General features: G+C 33.9%; 1 protein-coding gene and 1 pseudogene across 7 annotated transcripts; both read right to left on the bottom strand.

Moving 5' to 3' along the window:
* Positions 1-4574: 4574 nt before the first annotated feature.
* Positions 4575-16692, bottom strand: LOC145567558 (cationic amino acid transporter 2, vacuolar-like). 4 transcript variants are annotated; one of them, XM_081626862.1, is made up of 14 exons: positions 16346-16691; positions 15318-15519; positions 14999-15083; positions 14312-14452; positions 14079-14197; positions 13879-13975; positions 13598-13770; positions 13408-13474; positions 11348-11506; positions 9633-9906; positions 8459-8573; positions 7406-7518; positions 7194-7269; positions 4575-5011 (listed from the first exon to the last, which is right to left on the bottom strand). In XM_081626862.1, the coding sequence occupies exons 1-14, from the start codon at positions 16482-16484 to the stop codon at positions 4858-4860; spliced, it is 1914 nt and encodes a 637-aa protein (XP_081482988.1). In that variant the 5' UTR covers positions 16485-16691; the 3' UTR covers positions 4575-4857. The 4 variants fall into 4 exon arrangements, with proteins under 4 accessions (XP_081482988.1, XP_081482989.1, XP_081482990.1 ...); XM_081626865.1 differs by lacking the exon at positions 16346-16691 and adding an exon at positions 15203-15251 and having other exon boundaries at positions 4576-5011; positions 15335-15419; XM_081626863.1 differs by lacking the exon at positions 11348-11506 and having other exon boundaries at positions 16346-16692.
* Positions 16693-17951: 1259 nt separating this feature from the next.
* LOC145567559 (transcription termination factor MTERF4, chloroplastic pseudogene) lies at positions 17952-25579 on the bottom strand (annotated as a pseudogene). Of its 3 annotated transcripts, none has more exons than XR_014095691.1 (4): positions 25372-25579; positions 23492-25179; positions 21992-22082; positions 17952-18162 (listed from the first exon to the last, which is right to left on the bottom strand). The product of XR_014095691.1 is annotated as a transcription termination factor MTERF4, chloroplastic pseudogene, transcript variant X2 (transcript). The 3 variants fall into 3 exon arrangements; XR_014095692.1 differs by having other exon boundaries at positions 17953-18162; positions 21992-22030; XR_014095690.1 differs by having other exon boundaries at positions 17954-18162; positions 21992-22079.
* Between the last annotated feature and the right edge of the window lie 1674 nt (positions 25580-27253).

Here is a 27253-nt window from a genome sequence, read left to right as displayed (position 1 = left end):
GTAGGTGCGCTTCAAACGACGCCTACAGTAATGGACCCTGACATAAGATTAGAGACAATATTATACACAGCAGTTGTGACTTTTAAACACTTGTTTTATGATCTTTGTCAATTATATTCATTAATATATAATAACCATCTTCTTTGCCCCACTTAGATATATGCTAAACACATACCCATCTTAAGATGTACAGAGCTAACAAGCTGGAATGTAATAGACTAATATTAGCTTGTATTCTGCAATTTATCAACAATTGAGAGTTACCAAAGTACATAAGCATAACAACCTTGCACTCAATATTTAAAGCATGACAGTAAACAAACACTACAACAAACCCATAGAGAAGCCAAGTTACACATCATTCATTGCATTCAAACCAACAAGAGTGCATTAAATATTATGGTACTACTCCCATAGGATAACATTACAAGGAAAGGTGAAAGTAAGTTGGAACTACATCAACAATAGAATACTCAAAGCACAAAACAATGTTGACACAACATAAACTCTTAAACTTAAATACTACAAGGTTCCAGTTGAACTACAAGGTTCCAACCAAACTAAGATATATCTTCCGACGCTTAAACACTGTATCTAAGTCAGCAAGGACTGGAACAAATAAACCATCAGGAATTGGGGCAGAATGCTCAGCATCATGTTAGCCAAATGAAGAAGAAGCCTTAGGTTTACAAGGGGCTGCTGGAGGTAATGCACGAGTTGGAATCTTATGATAACCAAATCGAGGTGTCAAGTAGTCACTCTCACCCATATAAGGAGCTAGATGCAAATCTTCTTGCTTTCCAAGTGCACGTTCCCTAACTGACATGTAGCTTTCCCTAGCTAATGCACACTTAACACCAGAATAAAGTCCCCTTCCATAGTTCAGATCGACTATGTCTACATTGTAACGAACACATAAGAACTTGAAAGCTCGTTTAGCAGCATCTTGCTTTACAGCCTTACAAGTGCTGAACAAAGGGCTATAAACACACTCCATCCCAGCATTGTCAAAGGGATATACTGTCAACCAAGACACCCACTTCCCTGTAGTAAGCTCAACCTCCTAAATAGCAGAGACCCTGGCCCTAGTTGCAACCACCAAAACACGCAAAACATCAATGTAGTCGATGCATATGCATTTAACACCATGGGTTTTGGCTAGTGGAACAGGCCACTTGGTCACACCCTTTGGTGAAGGCTTGTTCAAAGAGTCTAAAGCTATGCGCTTCATCTCATAAAGGAAAGCACAAAGATCGAGGATGTACATAGCATATGTAGTAAGATCATCAACTTGCAGCCTATATTCTGCCCGTAAAAAGTGAACAGCTTGTTTAGCTGCCTTTTCACGAGAGGCATCAAGGGTTACATCAGGACCGCCTTCAAAGATATAAGAGGAAAGAATACACTAAGTAACAAGAGAAAGGTCAACAACATTCTCATATTCATCGGCCAAGCTGTAAGTAGGAGTTGCTAACTTCAGGAAACCAATAACCTAATTCAATAAGCATTGAAAAGAAATGGTAACTCTCAACGGTTCAGACACCATGACATGTGGGCTGATCAATATATACCATCAGAAGCTAAGCTACTACAGGGCATCATCAGATCAAGTGGAAATCTACCTTGCAACTCTAACATTCTAGCAAGGCTTACAAATACACTAATTTCCTCACTATATTAACCTCCCAGCACCTTTAATACACAAGAGTCTCTACTATGACTCCATAGACAATAACAAAGTCACCAGACATGTATGATAGCTAAAAACAAACAAAACTAAGACCTCCTAACACCTTAAAAGCACTACAACACAGAAAATGAACATGTATATGTTTCATGCTAAGACCAAACTAAAAGGCAACAACATACAAAATCAGTAGAATCATTCACAACAATACATGCTTAAACAAACTAATGCTATTTTGAACAGACATCATTCATTAAAAGGATAAAATAAAGAAGTGACCGTAAACACGTACAACAAAAACTATAGCACTAAAAAACAGCAATTCTTGTTGTTTGATACCTACACCAACAACAAGAAACAACAATACAAAAATTAATAAAAAGGGAAATAATTGTCAAGAACAATAACCATCATACAAAGACATTTATAACAATATAACAACAAAGATTGAACTTTGCTAATGTTAAAATGTAATTATTCCTAAACATAAGTGTACTTGGTATAGTAATCAGGATTAACAGTTATACATTGCTTTACAAAGCAAATCAACAGACATAACACAACAAAATGAATCTAATTTAAACAATTTGGCTACAATAATAATGTTCATTCTAATTAAGTGATCTGAACAACATATGGGTCTTTGGACATATCAATGCCAAACATAAACATGAAAAACAGAACAATATAACATCATTTTTAAGATCGTCCATCCATAGCCTTAAAAAATCCAAACGAAGTAAATCACATTTTTTTTGTTCCAAAAGGCCACACCCAAAATAGTAGAGTGTAGTTTAAAGCTGCCATGGACACCAAATTAGAATTCACCTTTAATTAAATGTAAAACTCTAAGAACCAAAACACTGCACAATAAAGAACAACTACACTTGCAACCATTTTAACAACCAAATTACTTAAACGACACTAATTAAGAGTCCATATTGTAAGTCCAAATCAGTACAAGCAATGTGTTATCAATGATGTTTTTCTTTGATCTGTATAATGTCCAGTGTTTTGTATCAAGGTTTAGTACAATATTGTGTTTATACAATGCAAAGCAATTTCAGACAAATTAGTGCACTTCATATCATAACAATTCAACATTTAGTTTGATTTAAACCAGAAAAACCACTAAAGAATACCTCAGGCTGAAGATTTCTTACCTATTCCTATTACCCTCTCTCTGTTTTTTTTTTCTACCATTGTTTTGGTAATGAAACACTATAAGTAGCATGCAGAGTCACCTGAAAATTCTCTGGATAATAACATGGTTTGCGTAGTTCACCTTAACATCCAGTTAACAACCGAATAACCACTAGACAATCGATTGCAACTCACTTGGATCTCCCAAACACAGTCTTTAAGTAAACAAAGCAAAATAAATATCAACTAAAGCAATTTTCATTACCTGCTTACACCCATCTAAGAATTTAGTTTTCTAAACTAAGTAAATCGATATTAGGTGAATACAATGTAAATTAAATTAACAACTAATCAGTTTGAATCCAATCCGATAAACTAAACAAAACCTCGTCACCTATTAGAAATAACACTAATCCATTATTATGAACAACAAAATGAATTAGATAATCCTACAAAGAGTAACTCAACACATACAAAATCACGAAAAAGTGAACAAATATAAACAAATATAATTACAAGCGTAGTAAATATTAAAAATTACAAACAAAACAAATATAATTAAACACAACACCACAGTCATTATCCTATTATTACAATACAGTTATATAAGCTACATAAATTTGTTTATGTTTATTATGCTAACAACTGCAACACTAGATAATTAAGCTAAGGTTAACGACAATAATCTTACTTGACTTCCTAAGTTGAGGTGTCCCAACTCTAAAACCTGCCAGCACATGCTTGACTTCCTAAGTTGAGGTGTCTAGCTCTACAACCTGCCAGCACAAGAATTCAGTGTTATAGCTTAATGTTTGGGAAGGAAAAAAATTAAAAGAAGGAAAAAAAAAAGAAAATTATGAATGGCAAAAAGGGAACGACATTGTTCATAAGAAAAGGAAAAAAAAAAAAGAGGGGCAAAAGCGGAACGACAAAATAAATAAATTAAAAAAAAAAAGAAAATTTTGAAGGGCAAAAAGGGAACGACACTGTTCATAAGGAAAAGAAAAGGAAAGGGGCATATGAGGAACATCACTGTTCATAAGGAAAAGTGAAAAAGTTAAAATTCCCCAACCCGGGGCTTTTAAGGGTTATGGATAATACACTTTGTATTCTATTTAAATTAATTTTTTACGAAAAGTTGGCCAGGACACTAGGGATGACAATGGGGCGAGTCGGGTGAGGAGGATGGTACCTCCGCCCCCATACGACCATACCCGCCTAGTATACCCATCCCCGCCCCACCACCCATGGCGGGTACAATATCCACATCCATACCCGTCCTGCCGAGTACAAGTTAATATCCATCCCCCCGCCCACCACCCATTTGGATATCTATACCCACCAAAAACCTGCCCCATACCTGCTACCATAATGACATATTATATGACAATAATATGTTATTAATATAATATTTAATGTTTGTTATATTATTATAGTCTAGATTCTAAGCTCTTCCAAGCTTGTTTCAACCTTTACAAAAAATAGTATGAAGCGGGTAATGGGGCGGATTTCTTTAAAATCCATACCCGCCCCACCACCCATGGCGGGTACAGTATTTATATCCATCCCCGCCCCATCACCCGCCAAACCTCCTTCCATCCTCACCCCACTAAATCGGGGATGGGGCGGGTCTCCCATTTGACCCCACCCATTGCCATCCCTTCAGGGCACATATTTTTCGACAAACAACTTAGTGCTTGCGTACAGTAAGTGGTGTTAAATCAAACAAGAAGGCTAATGCATAGTAATCAAATTCAAAGGTTTAATCTTGGGAAAAATAAATATATGGGACATTTCCCAAAGTATTTTAGGTTTTCCAATGACGGACAAGAAAGCCACAAAATTTTACAAACCCATGTGATACTTGCAACCCAGACAACACATGAATTTAACAGCTACAAACAAAATCATATACCAGTATATACATTGCAAACATCTACTTAATAACAACAAACGATGTAATATTTGTGTATATAACCACTGTCATATGCATTAGATCCTGCATTCAATTAATATTGTATAATTGCCTAGGCATGACTGCTCAAACCACGAAAGATCTTATCTGCATGCGCTGCAGGCACATAAACTGCATCCCGTAGCTTGCTACGAGTCCTCCCATATAATGCATAAATAAGCACTCCAATTGTCATCCATATAAGCACTCGAACCCAAGTGGCAGCCCTGAAAATCATAAAACAAAGTTGGTATAGGGTGTATAGTTTAGCCAGCCAATTGACCAAATCAATCAATAACATAATACTAAAACAGATACCGGAAATGACACATGTCACTTCCTGGTGTCGTTTTTTCCCTCCAAAAACCACTTTCGTAAAATAAATATATTCTAACTTGATTTTTCTTTTTATGTCTTTTTGATTGACAACATATTTAAGACAATAAAATTATATATATTTAATTTATATATTATTATAGAAATTAAAGATATTAGTAATATCAACATTATTTGCTTAAAATACTTTTTTTATAATATATTATTATCAAATGGATTTAATTTATAGTACGAAATTAAAAAAAAAAAACATATTTACGCTATATTGCATCAAATTGACTGTAACTCATAAATCTATAACTATAACTATATATTATATTATATTATAGGTGAAACTAGGAATGACATGCATGTATCATCTTCTTTATATTTCATTATACACACTCAGCAAAAATATTATTATTTTAATTAATACTTTGAAATAATTAAACTAATGATAAACAATGAAAGTTATCGTGAATGGCACGGGATTTAATCTAGTATCAATACTAATATACTAAAGTAATCCCTAACCTTATCCCCAAAGTACATGTGTCGCGTTTGTATTAAAAAATTTCCCGCCAAAAACTTTTTTTTTTCCTTTTTTGTTCATAAAATTTAATAACATAGCTGATAAAAAAAAATGCAACCTAAAAAAAAGAGCAATAATATTAACTTAAATAAATAAAATATTTTTTTGTATATTTCCTTGAATCTTTTAATCGTGAAGGAGGCGTATGAGCGGCGAGAAGAGAGACTAATATATAAAATGAACTCAATTTTAAATTCATAAGATGTCATGAAACTAAAATTAGATATAAGTAGTCTACATTACCGTATCTAATCTATAATAATTTGATAACATAAATAGATACTTCTCAAATTTATAGTAATTTATAAAAAGAATATTTTTTCTTGTGAATATCCGAGCATTGCTCAGGCAAATAACTAGTATAATAATAAAACAAACACCAAGAATGACACGTGTCTGGTGCATTATTTTCCCTCCAAAATCATCCTTCCTTTTTTCTTACCAAAATCTTTTTAGAGAATATATTTTTATTAGTCTTCTCATTTCTTTTATAGTTATATTCTGTATATACAATTAACTAAATTTATATTAAAAAATAGTTCATATATTTTCTTGCCAAAATCTTTTACAAGAATATTGGTATAATATGATTTCCATTCATATTTTTTTGGGTAATCATGTTTTTTTTATTTATACAGAGATGTGTTGAGAAAATAAATTGACTTTACTACTTTCTTTTCCCAAAAGATAGCAAGATTGCTTTTTACTATCGATCAAGCCTAAACTCTCTTTCCTCTACTTTTATCTCATCTCATCATATTTTATCCCCTTATCAAGAAACTTTTTGTTACTAATATACGTACAACTTTACACAATTGTTTTAACCCGTGCATGGCACGAGTACTAACCTAGTTAGTAAATAAAAAAAGACTCATAGCGACAATTTGGTAAAAAAAATAACTACGGCGATATTACGGTGAAAAAAGTTAACTCTAAACGACAATTTGGTTAAAAAAAAAAAAATTCTCAGGTAACATTTAGACCAAAATATCTATTTTTTTTCCGACAAAGTCATCAAATTTCCTAATTCAATCCGTTATTGTATTTTTTAAAACTATTTTTGCCATTTTAAAATTTAAATTAATGTGTCATCTCCTTTTATTTTGCTATATCTCGATAAAAAATTTATTTTCAACCCCATTTTAAAAAAAAAACTAATCAATAATAAGGGCTATGACACTTATGTGAAAATAAATATTTAAACAATAATTTTTTCACAAATTGTTAATTTTGAATAAGGGGTTGGAGATTTAGGTAAGAAAACCACGAAAAACGAACTAAATTAAGCATTTGACGTACACATTCCACACACAATGATGAATGGTACTCATGCTTGGGGTTGAGATGAATTATCATGGCACTTGATGTACAATTACACACACTGTACTCATTAATAAGCTCAATTTATGATCTTGCACCAAATGGTCCATAGTAATGCATGTTGAATGAACTAGCAGACATTTCAGGTAGAATTATAGGAGGTAATGTTAAAATACACTCACCCAAGATTCACCAGCAAATACATGTTGATGAGAATGGAAGCAACAGGTAGCACAGGAATCAATGGACAGATGAAACCTGAAACAATTAAAAGTACATGCCATAAGTGCACAATAAAATTCTTCAACGAGAGCTAAATACCCTGACTAGTGGTGAGTTGAGTGTTGACAGATTAAAATAAAAAATAATCCCCTCAATAGCAAGGTTATAGTACCTCCTGTGTGACCAAAGCTGTGCCTCGCGTCATCTTGATTAATACATGAGAGAACTATCAAACTGGATATAAGAAGTGCAACACCCACCACAAATAATGTGAAGCAGGGTATACTGGAGAAAAAAGCACCAAATTAAGATTACAATAACATGAATTTGATATGTATTTCAGTTAATATATTACTGGTCCAAACATTGCAATTAGCCTTTTTTTTTCCTGTATTATAATCTTTTTGATTTATCATTTTATGCAGAACGAATAGGGGCACAGCCCTAGACAATGAAGTTTTCATGAACAACTCTCATGTTCCGCCATATAAGCCTTAGGCCCTTATTAAAGAAAAGTACACAGGACGAATCCATTCAACAAAGCTTTAAATGAAATTTTATCACATTTGTTGATTTGTAGCATGTTCATACCAATACCTCCACTTGATACAAAAGCTCTAGCTTTTGTTCAAGAATCATCTAACTTAACTACACATCTCACACATTAAGATTTAAGAGTGCCTTTAATGATCCTCTTTTCTCATTTGGGAGTGTGGGGTCTAGATGCAAAACAAGAATGAAGTGTAAAAGACTAACAGGTCCAAGTAGGCTAAGGAAAGAAGACATTAAATTTGGCTGGTAATTGTTGTTGACTTGTAAGCTGCATCCTGGATTGCATGATATTTGTTGATTTTGCTGATAAAATTTTAACAAATGGCAGCCCAAGGACATGATGGGGTTTTTCAATCTAAACCTTCCATATCAAGCATAGGCATCATGGTGATAATGTATAACTAATTTTTTATCAATCATGTATACAAAAGGAGGCATGTAAATATCTAAGATCATTAACTGAAAAGCAACAAACGAAAGGGAAATTCCAAGATAATGCCACGTAAATTAATAGAATGGCATACAGGTTACCTTATCCCTCTAATCATTATTATGAAGCCTTTAAACATTGAAGGATAAGTGAATTGCCTACATCTTTGTTATGCTAGAGAGAAAGACTAATAAACTATATTCAAGATGTCAAACCTCCCGCCCCCAATTCTAAATTACAAACCTGGTAAGCCCCACGTATGAAGCTGCAATTGTGAGGAAAAACGCCCCCAGACATGTAAGCATTATGGCCCAACCAGCAATTTTCCGCCTCTTCTCATCATGTGCATGTGAAATATCTGGAAGTAAATAAGAGAATTAACACGATAGCAATAACAATATTTGAAATAAAGAGGCTGGACATATGACTTCGTACATTTAAAGGAAATTGTACAAGGCCAAACATTAGTAACATAGTAACAATGTACTGAAATCTTTATGGTAGCAAGGTGATTTTAGTTTTAGACAATAATCATCAACATATTAGAATAGTTTACACATAAAATTTACATTTTTACAAACGAAAATATTAGCAGCACCAATGAGGTTTAATTTTAAACTGATACTGCTGCCTAAATTTGTCTATACTTTGTATTTGCTAAAAATTGCAACACTTCCCTTTTTGGTAACTTTTACAGCTTTACTCATACTTGGATGAAGCAAGAGCTAAGTTCAACTGCTTATTAATGCCATGTTAATGGCAATTATAGCAAGAATAGAGATAGAAAAATTGAATTCTGTAATGGACTCTTACATTGACTAAATGAGTCTTTATCCTTTTCTTTTTCTCTGGAATATGAGTGTTTCTCCTCTATATAAACAAGTACCAGTTTAAACCAATCATAAGAACTCTTCAAGCAAACAATCGCTAGAATTCAGGGACTTAGACAGTCAAAACAGAATACCAGGATGTTTGTTGCTAAATTTTGGTGCTAAAAACAGTTTGGCTTCTCTGTTTTAACTCTGTTACATATCTCTTATCGTTGGCCCATTTGTTCTTCCTCACCCCCTTCCTATCTTCCTTAAAATAAATTTTAATTGTATTATCACATGGGTTAGCAACCCAATTATTTTCTCTCTCCTATTGCGTAAACTATTGAGCCAACGCAGGTGTTGCAATTTTAGTGTAAAAGAGGAGGTATTTAATAATTATGTTAATGTTATGAAGCTTGTTTCCATAGCTAAAGGTTTAACATGAGAATAAGCGAATAACCTTACTACCATCAAGAGGGGCACCAATATTGAACTGTCCTTTTCTTCTCTTTGGAATAAAATATTTGGTTATCAAAATTATTAAGGTCTTCAGTCTTACTAATTTTGAGAAAATTCTAAATTAAAGTAGAATATTCTAAACTTACTACTGCATTCAGCTAACTGCTTCAAAATCAGAGGATGTCCAGCTGTTAAGTTCCCATGGTGATGTAGCGGTTGAATTTCATTGTTGGAAGTGCCAACTTGCGTTTCTGTACTTTCCCCATCAAACTCGTCAACAATAGCACTATAATCCCATGAAGCCACACATGTTGACTCCAGAAGCGATGATGGAAGTGGCACCTCATCGGGGGGAACATATCTGACTATAAGTATAGATATGGCAACAATAGTGAAAGACAAAAGAGTACCTACACTAACCTGCATAGACGATGTATATCAGGTACTCCAAATAACATAAAAAATAAATAAATAAATTCTTATTCCAGTTCTGTATGTGAACCAACAAAAGCATCCAAAACCGTTTCATTCTCTTAAAGAGCTCGAAGGATCCAGTATTCCAGTGTGTTATCTAAAACACCACCATATTTCTTAAACAAAATTGTGTAATTGTCATTTATCCTTTTACTCTTTTCCCTCCTCTCCTGACTTCTTATCTTCTAAAATCCCCAAATAAAGGGGTGAATAAAGAAACTCTCTCTAATTTTATTACCTAGTAATTATACTCTCACCATGGTTATTAATTTATCATGATTACACATGCTCTACATCACAACTCAATATTAAGCAAATGAAATGATAAAGGAGAAGAACGAAAATATACTCTCTGAAAGCTGAATTTGTCAAGATTTCTACCAAATTAAACAAGATCAAATGAAATCTGCAAATTGAACTGACATTCATCCTCAAAACTATTCAATGTTGCACCAACTGCATGTTCTAATTAAACAAACATAATAAATTACAAGCAAAGTAGTAACCAATCTAATTATGATCTGCATTGCTATAGTATTTTGGTATGGTTAGGGAAGTTGGAAAGCGAAAAAAGGAGTGCCCCTACCTTTCTGCTATGAGAGTGGGAGAAATTGCACTAAAAAAGAAAAAAGAAAACTATTATTGCCATTGAATTGAAAGCAACCATGGGTTTGGTCTCTAAACCAGGAAATAAAGACTTCAGTATTTTTTATTTTTTATTTTTTTTTAAATATCTGCAAAAGAAATATGCATCTTTAGGCCCCACTTAAATGCCTAAACAACTCTAATATTCACCCTCCTTATGCATTTATTTCTTTCTTTCCATTAGGAAGAGTATATTTCTAAGGAACTCATAGTCTGAGGGAAAAGAGGAGACGGCAGTACGTTATAGCGTGCCCAATCTCACAGTGGGATGTGATGACTATGTCAGCTTCCACATGCCCTTCTTGGAAATTTACAGGTTCAACATCCCCTATTCCATCTATTAGAGCATATTTGCGAGTTAAGTGAACACCAAGAAACATATTTGTTTTCAAGCAAGAGGCTATAACCTCAAGAGATACTGTACATATTTGTCACCTTATCCACTAAAAATTATCATACAAAATTGGACAGAAAACAACAGCTATAGCAACACAACTACACAAGTATCATTAAGATTAAAAATCACCAGATGTGAACATACTGAAAAGTAAAGAATGAGTTTTATCATTTATCATTTTACCATCTCACTCTTGCACTAAATGAAATCTTTCAAGTTGTAATATTTTGGGAATTAAAACATCATTAAGAAAATTAACTAAATAAACATGTGACAAAGGGGGAAAAATTGATTATTCTACCTATAAACATCTGCTAAGCTGATATAGAAAGCTGTAAATTATACCATTCCTGCCAGCTGCGAAACATCCATGAAGAATGCCAATATTGCAGCAAAAGCTCCAGTTACAATTGTACCCTTCACAGGAACTTGTGTATGTGGATTAATGTCTGAGAAAAATGAGGGTAGTAAGCCATCTCTAGCCATCGCCATGAGGACTCGAGGCTTTAGAAAAAAAAAAATCAAAATATATGTTAATATGTAAGTCAAGCGAAAAGGATATCTCCATTCACAGCTAATTTTACTAAATATTCAAACTAGCTTATAAATAGCCTGAACAGAAGAGACTCTACTGCAGAACATTGCATAGAAAAGAATAGCTGGCATAGTGAGTTGTTTGTACTCATTCCATCCCCCCTTTTTTTGCCCCATTGTATTTTTGGTATCAAAAGTTTGAAAATTTTGAACATAAATCCTCAGTAATCTATAACAAATAATATAGTCAAATGATATCTTGTCAAAATCATTACAAACATCTATTTTAAGAACACCAAATATTTATAATTTTTGCGCATATAAAGTTGGAGATATATATGTTTTAAGGAGAACCTTGGGAACTATAAAAAGTCAAAGGGGAAAATAATTAGGGACAAAGGGAGTAGCCATTTCTCTTGAATTTCCAGCATCTACTTACATGTGATAATGTTGAAGCGTTTTATAGTCACATCAATCAGCCTAGTAAAGCAATCTGATGAGCTAATCAATAATTGAATAATCGTAATAGTTTAAGACTTTAAGTACTCCTTTTGTTCTTTTTGGTTCTATTCACTATCCATTTTAGCATTTTTAGGTCATTCTTTTTTGTCTACTCACTTTATTTTTATGTTTGGCATAATACTTTTACTATCTTACCCCTTCCACAACCAAATAATTACATCTTTCCATACTCTCTTTTACTTTATTTACCTTTTTTCTTACACAAACCCACCTTTTCATATTCTCTCTCTTACTTTAATTCACTTTATCTTACACCCACTAACATTCTTCAACATTTACTTAAATTACGTATTTATAGTAACTGAGTAGAACATAAAAGAACGGAGGGAGTAGTTCCTGATATCACCCACAATTCTTGTTGTGGCAATTGCCGCAACATTGACTTAAATGAGTCTTAAAGTTAAAGATATAAACTATTTTTACGCACTGAGCCTAATAATTCCTGTGACATTTTTTTCAACTACTTGTGTATTAGAAATTACCTGAAAGCCTCTTTATTTAAAGAGAATACACCACACTAATACATTAGCAATTTATACATTATCTAGGAGATAACCTACAATTGAGTTATAGCAATTAGTAAAAAAAAAAAAACTGTAGATTTTTCGAAAAAAATGTAAAGTAACGTGGTGAAATAGTGTTATTTTAAATACCTCTCACATGAAAAATCATCCATGATAGCCTGGCCTATTGGATAATGTTCTAAGTTTAAAATAACCTTGATGATAATGACAGTGTAATGTCAGCTATCTCTCCCATTATCTCTCTCTCTCTTTCTCTGACTTCCTCAAACCTCTTCCTCTTTAGCTATTTCTCCAAAGCATCACCATTCAATTTTATTATTTACATTTCAAAAGAGTGACCATGTCATATTGGTTGATCCTAATATATGAAAGCTATGTTCAGGGTAAAAAATGTAAATATTCAGGGTTATTCTAGACAACATACCAATTTCCTTCTCTTTTCTACTATCTATGATGTATTTAACTAAGTTTCTGAATTGAACATTTTATTTTGAACAGGATTTCTATTGCAAAATGCAAACAAGATAAACTTCTTTGGGGCATGCATTATTTTTAAACAATTGATAATTTATCATACAATTAAGGTCTGCAAGATATAGCAAAAGAATCAAAATGAACATCTACAGCTAATTATGATTCTCCCTCCCCCCCCCCCCCCCCCCCTCCCCCCCTCCTCTCCCCTCCCTGAAAAAGCAGCTTAATATAAGAATTTTATTAAATATAAATAAATCAAAACATGATGATTGGAGTAACAACAGAGCATCATCTCTTCAGCTCATTGAATTTGACTAGAACAATTTCCTATGATGTATCATATAACTTTACCTGTGGAAGAAATGAACCCAACAGAGACGCAAAGAGAGCTGTTGATGCTCCAATCGTGATTATATACCTTTACATAAATCCATATAAAACTTATAAATGCATTCAATCCAAAGTTAACTATAATGAAACAGAGATTTCCCAAAAATAGCACAATAAGTAAACACGCATTGAACGGCTAATGATAGCTTACGCTGCCCATTGCATCCCTTGACTAGAAAACGCAGAGGAAATAGGAGTGTCCGGGTCAAGTTCATAATATGGTATCAGACCAACAACGACGACAGAAACCAGCATGTACAATGCACAGCATATTAACAATGAAAAGGCTATACCCAACGGTAGATCTCGCTTTGGATTCTTCACCTACAAGGTGAAAGCTAAAAGTGAATAGAAATTCATCAAAATGGGAGTAGAATCAGGTCAATGACTAACTTCAAACAGAATAATTGGTCAGATATGAATAACATATACCTCCTCAGCAGCACTAGCAACAGCATCAAAACCAATATAAGAGAAGAATACTGTGGCAGAGCCAGAAAGCACTCCATTTATGCCAAAAGGAAAGTACCTAGATATAGAAGGAAATGAAACAATCAACGGACTTACTAATTTACTATCACAAGGGAATTTACAATCATCCCAATATGCAAACCATGGTCCAAGATCATTACCCTTTGGGGAGGTCATAGCCAACCCATCCAGTTTTGAAACCCAAGTATCCCCCAGCAATTATAATAAAAAGCATAGCACAGACATTTGCCGATGTCACAACAGCTTGTGCAAATGCACTCTACAACATCAAGTGATCCAGTTGATTAAAAAAGATATGGTGAAACCTCAACAAAGACAAAATGAAAAGTGCTTTTTTAAAGTTAAAAGGATATGGAACAATGAAAAGCAGTACCTCTTTAATACCAAAACACAACAGCACGGTGACAATAATTATGAGAATTGCTGCACAAGGGTCAACAACAACATCAAGAGCAAGAATATATTGACGACTCAGATAAGAAGGTAGCCTATCACTGCTGCCAAGGAGCAAGACCTGATACAAAAAAGGCCAATAACCAATGAGTAACAGCCATTTGAAAGTACAGAATGCATAAATTAAGCAAAGGAACTTTATTTAGCTCCCATAAATGAAACATCGACTGTTTGAACTACCCATATAGATATTCAAGCTACTACAGATCAAGGAGATCAAAGCATAATGGGGCTGTAGAAGATTAGAAGGAGCACGATGAAGCAAATCTACAGCATATTGAGAGTGCAGAAAGTGTCGTTTGTCGTTGTTATATTTTATGAAATATAAAAGAGAAACTGAAGAGAGACAGAATTTTGTTTACCCCTTCTAAGTATTCTTTCGAAGAGAATAAGAATCATTATTCATTTCCGATACTTACCAATCTAAATGCAAACCGTAACATTAAAGCACCCAAAAGCATCAAAGTAATAATGTGTGTGTTACTTGAACAAGAAGTATGGAGGAAAAAAGTTGCAAAAATAAAAAAGAAAGAAAGAAAGAAAAGAAATCTGGCAGCAAGATCAAAGAGATCGGTGAACATGACAAGAAGATTCCTGAGTACTTCACCAGATTTGGAGATATGCCACGGGCGATTGCAGCTCCCCCAATTGTATACTCTAGCATCAAAGCCCAGCCAATCAACCATGCAACCCTGCACGTGGTTGATGAAAGTTATAGTGTCAATAATAGCATAAGAAATTAATTGCTGACACAGTATAGTAGTTAAGTTAAGACTAGATTACTAATTTTAAAAATTTAAATTTGAATTACTTGTAAGAGATCTACCATCCTCCTTTGAAGTTGTATCAAAACAAACGCACTGAAAAAAAAAATGAAGTAAACACTAACATACTGCCCAAGGAGCACATAATATTGAGAGACTAACCCTTCTCCAACACATACATAAGAGTAATGATAGGCGCTGCCAGCAGAAGGACACCGACTGGCGAGCTCTGCATAACAAAATGCAGAGAGTGCAGCAGCTATACCAGCAAATAGAAAGGATAGAGTCAGGGCTGGTCCAGTATTCTCTCTGGCAACTGTACCAATAAGTATATAAACACCAGCTCCTATGGTTGTGCCAATTCCTGAGTATCCAATAAATTAGTTAACAGAAATAAATACACAATAAAGTGCTCCCATATATCTAGTATACGATTGACATACAGAGACATATGAAGATGAGTTGGATACAAGCACAATAAACCAATAGATCATGCAATTTTAAGCTATAATATGGTGATGGTGATAAATGATTGCAATGTCTAATTTACTCAAGCTTTGAGTATCAGTATAGAACCCAATATTCCGAATTATCAATAAAATATGAGTATATGAAACTTGGCCAAATAAATATTAAATAAACCTGTCAAAAATCGTCACACCACCAAGATTCGGTATTGACTATAACTTGGCAACTTAAACCCGAATGTATCCAAAGTTCCAGACCCATACATCCCAAAACAGTTTGTGATCCAAAACAATTAAACCTTAAATTTGGAAAAGAAATTGGGTATTGACACGAGTCTAATAAAAGTATAAGACCCCACATGATTATGATTGTTCAATTTCAAACATGTTAACTAAGTTAGAAGAAACCGAGAAAGTTTAGAATATCCCAAAAAGGCAAAAACTAGGTTGATAAGTTAATGTTCTTATATACGAAGTATAATAAACTACATTATTGCATTAAACAAAACTTTGCTAATCTGAATCAAAAACTTAAAATAAATTAATTGGAACGAATCTGCTCTTATAATAATAACAACAATTAACAACCTGATCAACAAATTGATACTTCATCAAAAATCACAGCAAAATAAACCCAGTAAAATAAAACGCAATTGAAATTAAAATACATTTAGCAAATTCTAAATATAAATAAATAGATAAATAAATAAGAAAGAATATTACCAATGGCGGTGATATGAGGAACAGATAAGGCTCTAGCAAGCGTTGGTTGGCCACTTGTAGAAGAAGAAGAATTGTGATGAACAGAATCAACTTGTTTTCTTCTAATCAAACATTTAAACCAATTTCCTGCATAATCCATCTTATCAAATTTATACAGAATTAATTATGCTCATACAATTATCAATCAAATTAATTAAAACCCAATTTCTTTTCCAAATTTAAGGTTTAATAAATGAAGAATTTAAGTGATAAATTGATAGTTTTGGTGTGCCGCCATTGGAGAATTCTTTAACTCGAATGCAGGTTTTAGTAGGAAATGATACTTCCCTCAGAACTTCAGAAGTAATAAATAAATTAAAATAGAATATAAAAAGAAATAAAAAATAAAATAAAAAAAAATAATATATTAGTTTGTTAAGTTTGTTTGTGATGTGTTGGTGTATATTTGAGTTAATCCAAGTGAGAGGGTAAATAGGGAAAATACAAACTTGAAATAAGCATTAATTAGCAAAAAAAAAAAAAAAAAAAAAAAAATCTTAAAAAAAATCTTAAAAAAAATTTAAATAATTTTCTCAACACTATTCATAAAACAATCAAACTTGTTCTTTGTATTTGAGGTATCATGTTTTTTGGGTTTAGTCTTAAAGTTTGTAAATTAAAAAAGTTCTTCGGATTTAAATAATACAATAATTTTTGAATGAGACAAACTCCATATCTATTAACTATTACTAAAATAGAAATTGCTGACGTCACTATTGCTCACGTGTCGCTTTCTCAATAAAAAAATTCCCGCCTAAATGCAATGATGATGTTTTTTTTTTTAGAGCTATATATTTAACATTTTTTAAATTTAAACATTGGAAGTCCCTACATTATAACTAAAACCTATCAATTTACCGTAGGAAATTAAAACAATTTTAAATAGCACACTAATATATGACCTCCGTCATTGAACTATGAATTAGACAACGTAAAACATATACCATATCATAATTTTGATTAAAATAAAAAAATTTAAAATTACAAAATATACGTAATTCTTATTTATATTCATGTATAATAGCGATTTATTTTTAAAATATACAAATTAAAAATAGGCTTTATCTAAACCGTGCATCGCACGGGTTCTAACCTAATTTAATTATTATTTTATTAAAAAACAGTAAATTTGACATAAATATAAATTTTTTTTACAATAATATAAGTGTAACTTTTAATATTTTTATGATAACTTTAACTCGTCTTATAGTTAATAAAAGTCAACCTTATTCAAGATTTTATGTAAACAACAAGTTACAAGTTCTTCGTACTTGAATAAGCATATTCTTATGAGTTCATGTTCGTTTGCTTTAACCCTTTAAGGTCTGTGTTCATTAAATTTAACCCCTACGTTATTTAAAATTTCGAGGAACGCGCGTTGTATGAATTAAGGGATGCCTGATTTACAATAGGGCAAGGTGAACAGTCCAATTTTTGTCTTTTCAAAACAAAAGGATAACATACAAAACTAAAAAAAAAAGTCAAATTTTGGATAAGAAAGCAAAATTTCATTGAGATACAGGAATCTTGCTACTCGATAACAAACATCAATGTGGTCGATAATTACAGCTCTTGTACACAACAAGATGCGTGGAAACATGTACAAGCTACTCAAAAAAAAAAAAAAAAAAAAAAAAAAATACAATTACTGAAGTACAAACCAAACAGAGAATGCTGGGAAAAATCAAGAACTTAAACCCAAAGGCGAGAATGCTGCCATCAGAGTACTGCGCTGATTGTTGAGCAGCACCACCAAGTGCAGCCCTTCCCTAAACAAACTGATAGATGGAACATCATCATTAGAAGAAAGATATCATGGAACAGTAGCGATAAGTAAAACAATAATGAAGTGAAATATAGTAATCAGTTACTGCACTAAGGTAAGGAAGCGGTCCTTAGAAAAAAGATTGACTAAGGGTATAATTAGTCACCCCTCTCCCCAGACAATAAATCATATAGGGTATAACCACAGGAAGATATAACTATCGAATCAGCTACTCCAATCTCTCTTTTTTCAATTATCTTAGAATTCTTTCCTGATACTTTGTGAAACAGGGTATAGGAATTTGATGCAGAGACATTGATCAGTCACTGATATGATAGATTTCATGTGAAAAAACAGGACCAGAACCAGGTTACACATTATCTGAAAAGCATATTTTTATCACAAGAGCAGATTCCAACTCATATCAATCCCTTCAACCCAAACACAAAACACACTCTGATAATCCTATTGAGACTGGATGATTTTCTACCTTCTCCAAACTAAAAAGTATCTACTCATGTATCACTTGTGTCACTACAAAACCTTTCACTTAGGAAAACCAATTGGGGTCTTTGATTTAATCCTTCCGTCCCATAAAAAACTTCTTATATCTCTTTAATGCTCATCCCACAAAAAACTTCTTATATCTCTTTAATACTCGGCCCACAAAAATCTATTCGTTTTTCCATTGAATTGGATCCACTTAATATACTAATCTTCTATGTTTTTATTAGTACTCTTTGACTTGGGACTTCATGTGCAAGCGAATGTTCTGCTGAAATTGAAAATATATGTAAAAGTTCTGTTATCAGAATCTATTTATTGATAAATTATGGTCTAGGAATATGGAGGTTAGTGAACCTAGCTATAGATCATCTCTTTCGTCATTGTGATTCTGCATCCACAAAATGGGACTACAAGGCTGATGCGTCGACTCCTTCCATAAAATAGATCCAAGACAAAGATTGGACCTGTTTATTCAAAAATCAGGATGGTCATGAGTGTACTACAGTTATCTTCTTCATCATAACTTTCAGTACATTAACAGCTAAGTAGTAGTTGGTTTTTAGAGGCTATCAACCATATTTCTTGGGTACAATGGCCATAATTTATAATTATTGAGAACCCAGTAAAAGTTTATGCAACTACAAAATTTGTTTTCTTCAACATTAGAATCAAGGATCTTCCATTCGCTCAAGTTTTTATTGCAGCTAATTTAGGAGCTCGCAAATTAGGTTGCCCACGAATTGAGGTTGAAGTATTCCGGATCATATAAGTGGGACACTAAGATTGAAGTAGTTATAGATATTCAGCTTTCCTTACAGGTGATTGTATAGGAGGGTATCAAAGGTTTGACACTACCACACACTGTCTACACTGCTGCCTACCTATGGAGTTTAATTTGGGATAAAGAGCGGAATTGTACTCATGCCTAGATTATGTGATTCTGCTATTTGGTCAAAACTCATCTGAATGGCAAAAATATTCGAGTGGAGATACAATGTTAACAAGCAGACACTATAGGTTGCTAATTTTCAACGGTGTTGTGTTATGAAAGTATCCTGTCAACATGCTCATATGACTCATGAGTTAGCAAGCTATTACAGTACACATTACACAAGAATTTCCTTTCATCTATTAAAAATTTCATTCAGTATCCGATGTAATAAAAGACACTTCATGTCATATGCCAACCGTTTTTTTCTGAACTTTTAGTCAATTAAGGCAATCACCTTGTGAAAATATCAAATCATCACCCCCCCCCCCCCTCTTCCCCTCGTCTTTCTCTTTCCTCCCACCCACCTAAAACTCAATTCTTGCAAGACATTTAGGTATTATAAACAGAAAACTGTCATGACGACAACAACAACCATCTTTATTGTAAAGCATTTGGATAAGAAAACAAACAATAAATAGAACTCAAACCTAAGCAATCAACTACAAGAATCATCAATCAATCAATCAATATATTATACTAAAAGACAAGCAAATCAATGTGAGGCTCACACATGTCACTTTATGATTTGCTTGTCTTATAATGGTGTAAAAAAAAAAAGGTTAAAGAACCCTTAGAACAATAATTTTGGTTAAAATTTATTGTATAAATCATTTTGATTCAGAATTTTGTTAATAAAATTTGATATAATCTAAACTATTTGGAAATAAGTTAATTTATGGCAACTTATATTTAATGAATTTATGCTAATATGATTACAATTTTTTGAAATGATTGATTCAAATATAACCTATATATATAATTTTATTATAACTATAATACATAGTACTTTTTTCATAGTATATATAATTAATTTTGGAATAATAATATTTGTCATCAACTTTGCCATTATATGTAATCTTTTTCTTAATTATACTACACTTATTCACGTTCTGCAATCTTATACCTTTTTCACTTTTACTTTTTAATTAATAATTAATCTATTTCATTATCTTCGTCTTTTTTAGTTTATTTTAGCGTTATTTCCGGGCTAATGCATAACAGGTATTATCCGGAGTCTAAAAATGATATTTTTTTGAACAAATAGACATAATGACAGGTAGTACCATGTACTAGGGTTGTACTTGAGTGAACCTATTCTAAAATTTATATGAACATACTAATGTTCAACATATTTTTTTAAAAATACTATCCCTGCTTCTTATTACTTGCAACAAAGAGGTATAATTTATGGGATATAAAAATATTTCTTAGTTGCAACTAATAAAAAACGGAGTTAGTATTAGTTTTTAAAAGTCAAACTTAAATTTTTGTGTACAGTAAAACCTATTAAAGCCTTTATCATAGGAAAAAAAATGTTTATTGAGGTGTTTATAATTAATTTGACTCTTCCACTAGACTAAAACCTACAATTAGGAAAAATTGAAAGTAAATTAGAAATGAGAATAACGTAAAATTTTATTTTATATTTGACGGGAATGTAAAATATTATTTGCATTGTCATTTCTTAATCCCTTGGTCATTATGTGAGTCTATAATATTTGTGTACATATATATATGTGTGTATGTTCATTGTCATTCTCGAGGTAATGCAAAACGGGTATCATGCGGGGTCTAAAAATAGAAATTTTAGTGGAAAAAAAAAAGACATGATGAGTAGCATGTACTAGGGTTGGCTAGGTACTTGAGTGAACATATTCTAAAATTTATATGAATCATACTAATGTTCAACATATTTGTTTTTTAATATTACCCCCGCTTCTTTTGCTTGCAAGTTGTAACAATGGGGTATTATTTATGGGATATAAAATATTTCTTAGTTGCAGCTAATAAAAAAATAGAGTTAGTTTCAAACTTAAATTTTTTGTTATAAGTAAAACCTACATAAAACCTTTATTCATAGGAAAAAAAATATTTTATCATGATGTTTATTACTAGTTTGACTCTTCCACTGGATTGAAACCCACAATTTAGAAAAATTAAAAATAAATTAGAAATGAGAATAACTTAAAATTATACTTTATTTTTTACGGGATCGTAAAATATTACTATAACGATGAATGTTTGTATATACGGGTACGTAGTATTTACATTGTTATTTCCTAATTTATCAATTGATCATTATTGTGAGTCTTTATTTGTGTGTGTATACAATGATGAATGTTTAATTTGTTGATTTGATTGATTGAGTAAAATTATAAATTAATATGTGCAGAATTTGTTGATTTCCTAATTTATCAATGTATCATTAAGTAAAATTATAAATTAATATGTTGATTTGTAAACCGTGCATCGCACCGGCACTATGCTAGTTAAAGTATAAAAGCATTATTAAAATGTGTAAACAGGAGAATCAATATTGAATCCACAAATTAAGCCGACTAACCTGAGGTATAATTGAGATCTTTTAGGAACATTCCATGAGCTGCATTTTGGATTTACTTCCCACATTAGAATAAAAGATCAGCGTTCAGCTGCTTAAACATGACAATTTAACCAAAACTCATTTCATCAATACATTGATTGCTAACAAATTCTGCACATAAATGAAAGAAGAGGACCACCAACAATATAACATAAATGCTTCTGTTTTTTTTTTTTTTTTTTTTTTTTTTTGGGAAGACTATGTGATCACTTATTTGATACTCCTTTCATTCCTAATAATTGTCTTTTAAGGTTATGCACACATATAAGTCAGGCAATACTATAACATTCAAAATTGACATGTAATCTTGTATTGTTTTTTTAAACAGAGAAGTGAATTACATAGGAGTAGATATTATACGAAACAAATATGGAATTAGAAAAGAGATGTGGACAGATAATATTGAAAGGAGATATAAAAATACTAGAGGGTAAAGTTTAATTCAATCAAGCCAAGTTGTATGCAGTGTGGCAGCACAAATCCTAATTCAGTAAACACTTGTCCATCCTTAACAACAGTACCTCACTCTATGCCATCTCATTTCTGATTACTGAAGTTGGAAGCAGAATTTAGCTTGCATGCATAAGACAAGAAAAGCAGGACAGAATGGAAAAAACATATTAAGGACCCACACAATGCATTCATCTTCGAAATTAAAACATTGCTTTATGACACGTTTTAGCGAGAATCTGGATACATAGAATGTAGGGTTAATGTTAACTTATGACAACTCAACAGAAATCCATAATCAGAAAACTATAAAGGATGAAGTTCTGGGGAAAGGGGAGGAAATCAAAATTGTATGCAATGACATCATCTTCTTGCTAAGCACAGTCGATTCCATGCGAAATAAAAAGTGATGTAAAAATTAATCTACTACAATGATTTTCATAAGTAAGTCTATAAATCCAACAGGCTAACCTCACACAACATAAGACATTAAAAGGGGATTAAAGGGACAAAGACAAAGAGTTCTTACTTAGGTTACATGTTATTGATCCCCAAAACTAAAGACATCCATTGACTCAAAGCAGGCTGAGAGTACATAAGTAGAGGACTAAGAGGCAGGAGCGCAAAATAATGCAAAACAAAAGGCTGTCAATCACACTATCCAGCATATGAAGTTAAAAGCACAAGGCAACAACCCAATAAAACAACACCAAATTCTAAATTAGAATGCTCCTACTTCTTTCTGGGGGATATCCAGTACATAATGCTGAACAGTAGTTTGCCACTTTGCCTTATGATATGCATAACAATACACTAGTGTTCAAACTACCACAATGCTGTGATGTGTGTGCTACCCAGAGCATAAATATATAAGCATCCGTAACACAATCAAGCAAATTGATAGGTAAGCACATTGAATCTCCCCTTCAATTGGGGCTTGAGCATTATATCAACTTGTGACTAGAAAACATCATGCTTTAAAGTTAAAAAAGTAATGATCATTAACTTTACCTTCAAGATATTAGAATACCACTATCTATATGGACATTCCCAAATTGTTGGAGAGCAAAATAATTCACAACCCCATAGAAAAAGAGAAATACAGGTTTGAATAAAGACATTACACATCTTCATCATCATAATCATCAATCTCAGAATCTGACTCGTCTGTTCTAGATCCCATTAAAGATTTCATGTCAAATGTGGGCTCTGGTTCCATCTCCTCCATGTCTATTGATTCATAACTCATTCGTCGTTCAAACTTCTCATCTGAACAATTCAAAAGCCATGAAAGGGAGCATTTCAATCCTTTTTTCGCAACTTGCTGATGCCTTGGCTTTATTGTGGACTCCAAACCATATGTAAAGAAGGCGGGGAAATCAAGCAAGTCATCCAAAGGCCTTGACATTTCCAATTGAAAGTAATCAAAATTCAGCTTCATTATATCCAGATTCAGTGCAAGCAACTGTGGATATCCAACAACCATCTGTTTAATCTGTTGTAAAGTGAAACCACAAAGTTTGAGAAAATCCACATGCTTCACTATTGCTGTTTTACTAAGACTTATAGCCTGTGGCATCCTCTCTATGATTTGTCCAAAGTCCTCAGAACCAAGATCAAGGATAGAATTGAATGACGTTTGTTGTGCGGAAAGCTTGGACTTGAGATCAATCCCAATAATCTCAGGATATTGAGCAATCATTACAGCAAGTGACTTTTCTCTGACATTAAATTCTAAAAGACATCCAACATTTGGTTTTACCCTCGCTTCTAAGTCGAAACCAAGGATGTGAGGCCTTTTCTCAATCAATCGAGCAACAGCTAAGCTTGGAATGCCTAGACTTCCAAGATAGTCAACAAAAGGTTTAATGACACGGCCTACTCTCATTCCTAAAATTTCAGGGTATTTCGTCAAAACCCCACCAATTTCTCTTCTACCAACCCCAATCCCGACCAAATATGCAACAGATGTGCTCATGGTCCCTTCAAGCTTAAACCCTAAGAGCTCTGGATATCTCTCGAGAACACGAGGAATATCAGGTAGTTTAATATCCATTCCTTGCAGATACTTAACAACAGGCTGAAGATCTACAACAACACTAGCATGAAGTACTTGTGGGTACCGTCTTAAAAACTCAGTGACACTAGATTTTCGAACACCTAGTTTTCCAAGGTAATCTAGCACCGGAATCATATTCTTCTTCACACTGCACCCAAGAACAAGCGGATAATTATTAATATCCTCAATCGTAAGCCCCAACTTGTGGAGAAAATCCACGCGTTCCCTCATAACATCAACCGTAACAGGCAGTTCTAAGCCATCAAGTTCATCAGGCACAACACCAATCCCTCTCAAAAACTCGTAAACCTGGGCACGATTCTCCATCCTCTGCTGCTTCATATCACTTAAGCTAGGACGTAGATACAACGACGATGCACCCTCTTCTTTCTTCTTCACCCGGCCAGAGTGCGGTTTCGCAGCTCGGGGGCTAGAATAAGATCTTTCAGCAACCGAGTGCTGAAATCTAACCTTGAACCCATGTTTATTGGATAATGAATTACAAGGTAATGGAAGGAAATGTACTTTTCCAAGCCTCAAAGTTGGCAAATCGAATTGTATTAGTAAGAAACTAGGTTTGGCAATACCAGTACAACCTCTAATATTCATGTTTTTGTACAACACACAAATTCAGTTTAATCTGCAAATATAACAAGAATAACAATCAAATTTCAATTCAAATTCTTTCCTAAAATGCAAAGATAATATACATTTGAAACAATTCCCATTTCATCAATTAATTCGCCATTGTTGTATTGAAAATTAATTCATGCTTGCCAATGTGAATGAATAAATTAGAAAGAGATAAGAATTCAAAGAATAAAAGATATACCTAAGAGAGTGATTCAATTCAACTTCTGAAGTAAAATTGAGATTGACCCAAAATTGTTTCCTCGTAATTTAATTGTCAAAACCTGAAAAAATAGTGAGAAAGGAGGGTGGATGCCCTTAGCGCTTTCTCGTTCAGCTGGTTGTTCTACGAAGTAATTACTACGGAGTACGGACTACGGAGTAGTGGGAAATGGTACTTATGGTAGTGGCAAGTGGGAGTAAACTCTCTACTTGGGTGGAGGAATTGAGGAAGTCCTATCGGCTCACCGTTAGGCGTTAGTAAAATGCCTACTACTAAATAGTAAAATAATTTGGTGCGGCTGTGTGGCAGTGTGTCACATCAGTAACCCCTCTAATAATCTCTCTAGTAATCCCTAAAGTAACCCCTAAAGTAACCCCACTTAAGGTACCCCTTCATTAACCCCTCCGGTAACCCCTCAAGTAGCCCCACTTAAGTAACCTTTCAAGTAACCCCTCACTAACCCCACTTAAGTAACCTCATTTAAGTAACCCTTCAAGTAACTCATCTGAAAACCCCTTAAGTAACCCTCGACCTACCCATCTAGTACCCCCTTAAGTAACCCCCGATTTAGTAACCCTTGACCCACCACCACCCCCAATAAGCCACTAGCCCCACCTGTTTAGGGTAAAAATACCCCATGTACGTGGACCAATCCCGTAGCGACACGTGGCCCAATAAAAGGGCGACACGTGTCACTATGGGAAAATGACGCGTGTCCAAGGGATAAAAAGCCTGAAATCAGCATTAAAAAGGGCATATTACATCACGGCCCAAATCCCGAGAGATTTTCATGAAAGCCGCAAAACGGCGCCCCCATATTACACGCAGCCAATCACGTCACAGAAGTTTAAGGCACAAACCCCAAAGGGGCACAAGCTCCCACCCCTATAAATACCCCAATCATTTATGATGGGAGGGGGGGATTATGACATTACATAAAAAAGAGTATAAAACAGCTCCAATTTCTCTCTACTTTCTCTCTCTAGCCTTTCCGTTTTGGATCTCTAACTTGATCGTCGGAGGCGAATATTCCGGTAAAGGAATATTCGTTCATTTTGCAGGTGTCCGAGTCTCGTTGCCTGAAGAGCGTGACCAGTATCCGAGGAAATCCAAAAAACACCCGAAACATTTGGCGCCGTCTGTGGGGATACTCGTCCGTTATGGCAATAGATGATCAAACACCTAATACCGGTCCTCGTCCAGGCGAGGACGGTCATGTAGAAGATATAGTCCCTACAATTCATTCCAGCAACCCTTTGACCGCCTCATTTCAAGAGGTCGAGGATCCTCCAGTTACTGCTGCTTCCTTGCAGACCGCACTTAACAAACTTTGGAGGGAGTTTGAGAGCATCCGAGCTTCTACCTCTAGGCAGCCGCCCAGAAAAGAGGGAGAAAGAGCTCCAAAGAAAACTCATAACAGAGTAACCCATGCAACAGATGCTGGAAACACCCCATTTCGCAGGCCGAATGGAAGGTCTACTAGGATGCCAAGAACGAATTTGTCTAGTCTGTTGGCGAAAACCCAGTCGGCTGGAGGAAGGGGCAGACAACCTCGAAGAGAGGAGACAGAGCCGTCTCGACGCTAGAATGACGCGAGAGACTACCTTCAGCATAAACAACGGGAACGTGCCGCTTACTTAGACACGGCCTCTACTCCCACAATGCCGGATGAATTATCCAACCACTCTCTTTCCCAGCATAGCAACTCGGCCATCTCCGGCAGGAGTCAAGCTGTGCGTACTCAAACCCCTATTCCAGTGCAACCGCTTCAGCCCCCCTAGGGTTTTAACGACATTTTGCAGCAGAGCCCCCAGGTCTTCGGACAATATGGGTCGTTTGGTCAGACGCTCGACCAGACTCC

This window comes from Chenopodium album, chromosome 11 (genome assembly GCF_948465745.1).
Source record: "Chenopodium album chromosome 11, dcCheAlbu1.1, whole genome shotgun sequence".
Classification (NCBI taxonomy): domain Eukaryota; kingdom Viridiplantae; phylum Streptophyta; class Magnoliopsida; order Caryophyllales; family Amaranthaceae; genus Chenopodium; species Chenopodium album.
The sequence above is the reverse complement of the archived record's forward strand: the minus strand, read 5'-3'. Positions and strand labels throughout refer to the sequence as shown.